The 7,003-nt window shown below is 36.6% G+C and overlaps 1 protein-coding gene across 2 annotated transcripts; it reads right to left on the minus strand.

The window, feature by feature from the left end:
* Nucleotides 1-2,158: 2,158 nt before the first annotated feature.
* On the minus strand, nt 2,159-6,215 carry chia.2 (chitinase, acidic.2). 2 transcript variants are annotated; one of them, XM_016443607.1, is made up of 12 exons: nt 6,167-6,215; nt 6,029-6,070; nt 5,913-5,939; nt 5,573-5,777; nt 5,371-5,427; nt 5,126-5,291; nt 4,749-4,873; nt 4,520-4,643; nt 4,243-4,425; nt 4,014-4,130; nt 3,798-3,930; nt 2,159-2,745 (listed from the first exon to the last, which is right to left on the minus strand). In XM_016443607.1, exons 2-12 carry the CDS (start codon nt 6,051-6,053, stop codon nt 2,492-2,494), a joined length of 1,416 nt encoding a protein of 471 aa, XP_016299093.1. In that variant the 5' UTR covers nt 6,054-6,070; nt 6,167-6,215; the 3' UTR covers nt 2,159-2,491. The 2 variants fall into 2 exon arrangements, with proteins under 2 accessions (XP_016299093.1, XP_016299092.1); XM_016443606.1 differs by having other exon boundaries at nt 6,158-6,167.
* Nucleotides 6,216-7,003: the final 788 nt, after the last annotated feature.

Consider the following 7,003-nt stretch of genomic DNA (forward strand, 5'->3'; position numbering starts at 1 on the left):
TGATGCCAACCCCTCAGAGGACCTCAGATGATGCCAACCCTGAAACAACATACAGAACTACCACATTTTGCTATAAGTTTGATTGCATCATATAATAATTGCTGTTAATAGTGTTCATCGTCTGTTTTATTACGTCTTAAATTGATTTTTCCGTACTGCTGGTTCGTCTGGTCAGAGGAGAACTGGCCCCCCGACTGAGCCTGGTTTCTCCCAAGGTTTTTTCTCCATTCTGTCACCGATGGAGTTTTGGTTCCTGCCGCTGTCGCCTCTGGCTTGCTTAGTTGGGGACACTTCATTTCCAGCGATATCATTGACTTGATTGCAAATGATTGCAAAGATACTATTTAAACTGAACTGAGCTGGATGATGACATCACTGAATTCAGTGATGAACTGTCTTTAACTGAAAAATGAGTGTTTACTATTGTCATTTTGCATTATTGACACACTATTTTCCTAATTAATGCTGTTCAGTTGCTTTGACACAATCTGTATTGTTAAAAGCGCTATATAAATAAAGGTGACTTGACTTGACTTAAAGTCTTTATGATATTTAACATATCAGCAGTCTATATGGGAGGTTGTTGGATTTTAGTTTCTTTTCATGTTGTTTCCTTTAAGCTGAAGTTCTGTTTGTCTCTATTCTAATAGTGCTGTCTAGATATTTTTTTTTTATTTTTTTTTTTATTTTTTTTCAGCTTCATGCTTGAAGTGTGACTGTTTGTAATGGACCCTTATCACATTTCTGGGATTCTCAGAGGCAGAAATTTTCATAGTTTGGTAAACTTCTATAGTGGTGAGTGGGAACCATAACAAATTTTTTGCTTTCCAATTTTCTCCAATAGCAAAAGAAAAAAAAATCATGATAGTGTTTCTATGCCATACCAAAAGAGGAAAAAAAGAGACATCAAGAGATGGATCACGGAGGTCAGACGAGAAAGATGTCAAATTTGCTGTTACTCCCTCAGCATTTGTATTAGAAACATTGAAATGGATATGATTGATATGAAAATGGTCTATTGATATGAAATGCGAAAGTCTTTTCAAGTAATATTACAACAGACTTTCATTTACTCATGAGTCCAAAATGAAAAAATTAAAACCTACAGAAAATTCTTGAGGAAACCCAAGGCTGGACAATGCTAATTCCATTCCTGGTTTTTGGACTACAAACTAAACAACTGTTCTTCTCCCCTCCTAAAATTTTTCTCTCTCTTGCAGTAAGGACATCCTTAAAATAGTCCATGTGACATCAGTGGTTCAACCTTAATTTTATGAAGCTACAAGAAAACTTTTTGTGCGCAAAGAAAACAAATATAATGACTTTATTCAAAGATTTCTTCTCTTCTGTGTCAGTCTTTGACGCAAGCTCAACGAACCACGACACATGCACTGATGTCACATGGACTATTTTAACTTTAACTTAAGGCTCTCAGATTTCATCAAAAATATCTTCATTTGTGGTCCGAAAATTAACAACAGTCTTGGAACGACATGAGGGTGAGTAATAAATGACAGTATTTTTTTTGGGTGAACTAACCCTTTAACATGAAAGATCACACATTTACTAAACTGTTAGCAGCGCTATTAGAAACATGCAGCTTGTAGCTGGACCAGAGGGAAGAGTAGTAGGCCTGCTGTTTATACAGTACAACTCAAGTTCACTTCCTAGGCTTGAATCAATGAATGAGCGATATCTCATGTGGTTCTATTTTTAGTTTGTGATTTCACTTGATTAACTTGACTTCAAACATGAACTTACTTCTGTGGCAATCTAATCATGCATTATTAATGTTACCAAAAATACCTGCCAGTAGGTTATAAATACAAATATTCAATAGAAAGGTAAACGTAGAGATCATTAGTGTTATGAACACTAATAACACTATTATAACACTAGTCATAAATTAACCAAGATTTGTCATTTTAATTCTCTAATATGAAAATCTGTGAGTCAGTTATAAGTACTAAATATTTCTTGCAAAATTGCAGTTTTGTTTATTAATAAACTATTTATGTTTGTCCACTACGTAATGAAAGTGATGATAAAACATCTAGCATATCACAGAACACTAATCGACTGATATGTTTTTTATTGATCCCACCATGCATTCTGTTTCAAATGCAAGATGATGTAATCAAATGTAACCAGAATAATGTTAATGATGGCTGCATGTTGTTTATTAATAGGAGTTTTTAAAAAATCTTGTAAAGTTGTGCACATTATTTTTTTTTGTATAAATGATGCATTGAACAGCAGTTGTACTAACAGCAATCACATGAATAGATTTACAGGAGAGTTTAAAAAAACATGCATCATACACTTTCAAAATACATTCAAATGGAAAAACAAAGCACATTAATTATGTTCAGTCCACACTAATTTCCTTTATGTGAGATAGTTGTAGTCAAAGATATTTAGTTCTGATTCTTCTTGTGTGCTTATGCAAATCTGCAGCATCCTGTTTCACTGTTTTCACATGAGTGATCCCTTAGTGTTTGGGCCAGGCACAGCACTTACAACTGTCATCAAACACAGTGCCTGGACCACAGCTATTCATGTAAGTGTGGCCTCCTACACAGTTATAGTATTTGTTGGGGTCTTCAGGGTGAGGATAGAGTCCATCTGGCTTTCCATTACAGAATCCTGGTCCTGGAGCATGAGTGGTGGTGGTGGTGGTTGTGGTGGTTTTTGTGGTTGTTTGTCCGGGTTTGAGGGTGGTGGTTGGAGGCAGAGGAGGCAATTCTGATCAAAATAAAGGCATGTTAGCATTAGCTAGGGAGCTTTTTAGCTTTTCTTTTGATTATTATATTTAACCAAATTTGATAGGTGCCAGTTTGTCTGTGAAATTTGGTGGCATAAAAATGCTTATAACTTTCCAAACATTAAGCCTGGTCTATAATGTCAATGTCAATGTCACTTTATTTATAAAGCACTATTTAAAACAACAGCTGTTGACCAATGTGCTGTACATAAACATTAAGCAATAGTTTCCAAAAAAGAAAATGAAGAATAAAAGTAAATACATGCAAATTATAACATGACACTATGTCATTTGTTAAAAGCCATTTCAAACAAATAAAACTTCAGTTTTGATTTAAAATTACCTACAGTTCTGGCAGTCCTAATACTAGCCGGCAGGCTATTCCACAGTTTTGGCGCAGCTACTGCAAATGCCCGGTCTCCTCTGAGTTTAAATTTTGTTCTTGGAACCACTAATATTCCCTGATTTGATGATCTCAAGGACTTCCCTGGGTCATATTCCAACAAAAGATTAGTAAGGTAAGAAGGTGCCAAGCCATTTAGAGCTTTATACACCATTAAAAGGACCTTAAAATCAATTCTGTAGCGAACCGGCAACCAATGTAATGACATTAATGTCGGTGTGATGTGTTCATATTTTTTAACCCCAGTCAAGAGCCTGGCCGCTGCATTCTGAACCACTTGAAGTCTAGAAAGTAAGCCTTGACTTATCCCTATATAAAGTGCATTGCAATAGTCGAGCCTTGATGTAATGAGGGCGTGAATAGCCCTCTCAAAGTTCTTAAAAGACAGAAAGGACTTCACTTTTGCCAGTGCTCTTAGATGGAAGAAACTAGATTTGACCACAGAGCTGACCTGAGTATCGAACTTCAAAGCACTATCCAAATAAAGATTCCTTGACTCACAATACAGTGCTGACAATTTTACCAAAGTCAGCCATAATATGCCTACTTGTCTGCCATTTTGAATTTTACCACAAACTACCTGAGCAGCTTAAGGTGAACAGCGCCACCTAGTAATTAGCAAAGACTTGCCGATATCCAGAAGATTGCGCAGATGGCCCATGAGAGGATGGTTCCCCTGATTACAGAACTGTCCAGCAAAGTCATCCAGATCAAGCGCCCAGACGAAGGCTCCACCAAAGTTCTTGTCTTTCAGATAACGAACCTATAAATTGAAAGAAGAGTTGCTAGTTAGTTTCTGACAAATGTTGACAATGAAACCCAACTCCAGTAAAGTCTCAAAAGTACCTTAGTTTCAAAGCTCTCCTTGGTGTCAAATCCAACCCATTCGCCGTTCTTTGTGGCATAGGGCACCTTCTGGTCCTCAATCCACTGGAGTGTTGTTCCCTCTAGGAATCCACAGATCTATACAGATATTGATATATTGTTTGACTGTATTAGATACTGGGAATATTCAAAAGATACTTTTAAAGAAAATATTCCATTATTTTGGACAAAATGATTCCAAAGCTCCTACCTCATAGTAAGACCAGAATCCAGCCTCGCGAGTGTAGGTTCCAGCTGAAGCAGGTCCACTAGCTGGGGCTCCAATGCTAGTATCTGCAGATGTCAGACGGAAAGTGCGACCGTATGTTGCGAAACCCATTCTGAGTTTCTCCACAGGGGTGCCGTTGTCCCTCCAATAGCGCATAGCGAAGTCCTGAATGAGCAGGAGAGTAGTCATTTTAAAAATGATTCCTTTGGGAGGTTTGAATACCTCATGATAAATGATGTTACAGTATATCAATTCTCACTGTATTAAAGTAGATCAGGTCTCCCTCATCCTTTGAGCCTTGGTACAGGGGGCTGTTGTGTCCTGTGAATCTTTCCCAAGTTCCATGGAAGTCATAAGTCATCACATTGATCAAGTCCAGGTATCTGGGAAAAAAAAATTACACAAATCAAAAGGGGTCTTGGCGGCTTATTTTCACCTCAGTGCTCTGCCATTTTGTAAATGTTATGATTCAGTGTCGTCATACTTACTTGGCAACCTCTGCAATCTCGTATCCATCATCAATCGTCCCTTTGCCAGCTGATACAGCAGCGGTCAGCATCAGTCTGGCTCTGCCAGTAGCTTTGCTCTCAGTCTCATAGGCCTCAATAATTTCCTACAAAGAAAAACATATATAAATATAGATAAATGAATAAACATCGACCTGATGAATAAGAACACTACTGTTTTCAGTTGAGCTGCCTATCGCTGAACTGAATCAACACCTAACTGATTGGAGCTGAATAATGTGTAAATTATCGTATAAAGCACTATATAAATCAAGGTTACTTGACTCAACATGAAAAGAGATTAAATAAGGAAAGTGCTCCTCTTGGCTAAGAAGACACTGTATTACAATCAGACCCACCTTCAATAGCTGTGTGAATCTTTGTTTGTCTTCAGGTGGACTTCCTCTTGATCCCGGATATTCCCAGTCCAGGTCCATGCCATCAAATCCGTAAGTTCTCAGGAACTTGATGGAGGACTGAATGAACTTTTGACGGTTTGCAGCAGTGGACACCACGATGGAGAACCTGGGATGGATTTAATGAACAGTCTTAGATGTTTTTGCATTTCATTTGACAACATAAAACTAAACTTTTTTACACGTACTGTGTTGAACCAAAGTTCCATCCACCGACAGCCAAGAGAGTTTTAAGATGGGGATTTCTGTGAGGATAATGGAGATATTTTAGGATTTTGTGATAGTATTCATTTAGTAAATTACCTCACACTCTCACAAAAAAAAAGTCATACATGATTTGAGAAACTGAGCATCTCAAGTGTTAAACATTATATAGTAACTAATACATACGTGTTCTTGAGTTCATTAAAGGCTTTGTATAGAGTCTCATCGTTCCACTCATAGGTGACAAGCTCGTTGGCATGGTTGACCATTGCAAAAGCATAGAAAAGGTGTGTACAAAGGAAAGGGTCCACATTTGAGGGCATATACTTTCCAATTCCAGGTCTGTACTGAGACCAGTTGGTGAAGTAGCAGCCCATTTCCATGGAGAAGGCTGGATATGGATACACAAAGAAGCTCTTAGACAACACATTTCGAGATCTTTCTGATTTGAAGATATCAGTTAATAATAATTCATTACAATGAATGTGATATGATTATAAGATGCAGTAGATACTCAATGACTCACCAACATGGCAGAGCACCAAACCCAAACCTGGAATATGCAATGACTTCATGTAAATGACAAATATAAAAGAATTAATAAAACTCACTAGTATTTCTCTTATTATTTCAACACATTACCTGCAATGAGTGTGAGCTTCCCCATGTTTATTTCTAATTTCTCTGTAAGAATAAAAGAAGAGTTTTATTAATTGCATATAAACTAATAGCAGAAATAAAGATTTTAAGATGTATTACGATCGGACATACCTAGCGTACCTCAAGCAAGAAAAATGTATAGAGGAACTTCAGGACCTCTTGGTTTTTATAGCAATTGGGTGTTGTCTAAGCCATATGGGATGATTTATTATATAGGATGGTGTTAGATATGGTATCGCTCGTAAACTATGGACTGAATTGACAATAGCGTGCAAGTAAAAAATACCTTTGGCCTTTTCAGCACAAATTGCGTGAAGCTAAAATCATAGATAAGATGAAAAATTAGGCCTGCTGCAATAAAATCTGTGCAACGTGTCAATATGTTTGTTAAACTGATATGAAATGAGCAGGGGATCTATTAACTTATTCATATTAAAAAAATATTCAGCTGACATCAGTTATGCATTTACATTTGAAAAACGTAATTATAAAAGAATTATCATGTAATATGTGCCAGAGGAAATAACAATGTGTGATAAATATAAATGAAAATAATTGGTCCTCTGAGACTTTGAGTAAAAGTATAAAGAGATCTGTATCCCCCTGGAGTGTAGCCCACGAAAAAATGGGGGTGCTGGGGGTGCGGTGTTAAAAATAAATGAATGAACAATATGTAATACAAAATAAATAATATTAATTTTATTAATTAGTATATTAATTAAAATTCATTAAAAAAAGTAGCCTAAGCCTACAATGACAAGAAGCAACGGTTAAATATGAGTTAAGTTGAATCAAATTGACTGTGAAAGTCGTTTCAACTGATTAAACGTATTAAACTGACTTAAAAAAACATTTTTTGCCATGATTTTTGGATTATATTATAACCTGTAACATGTCTCTGCCGTTCCCAAATTAAGAATTAACAACAATTTCTACAGACAGCAGAGAAAAGAGCGA

This window comes from Sinocyclocheilus anshuiensis, unplaced genomic scaffold (assembly GCF_001515605.1).
Source record: "Sinocyclocheilus anshuiensis isolate Anshui unplaced genomic scaffold, SAMN03320099.WGS_v1.1 scaffold51, whole genome shotgun sequence".
Taxonomy (NCBI): domain Eukaryota; kingdom Metazoa; phylum Chordata; class Actinopteri; order Cypriniformes; family Cyprinidae; genus Sinocyclocheilus; species Sinocyclocheilus anshuiensis.

Excerpts from the sequence above, each read along its gene's own strand:
- chia.2 (XM_016443607.1), bottom strand. The coding sequence starts at position 6,053 with ATGGGGAAGCTCACACTCATTGCAG. Across the intron at positions 4,426-4,519 it reads ACCTGATCTACTTTAATACA|GACTTCGCTATGCGCTATTG; the intron begins GTGAGAATTGAT and ends CTGCTCATTCAG. Across the intron at positions 2,746-3,797 it reads GCGCAATCTTCTGGATATCG|AATTGCCTCCTCTGCCTCCA; the intron begins GCAAGTCTTTGC and ends TATTTTGATCAG.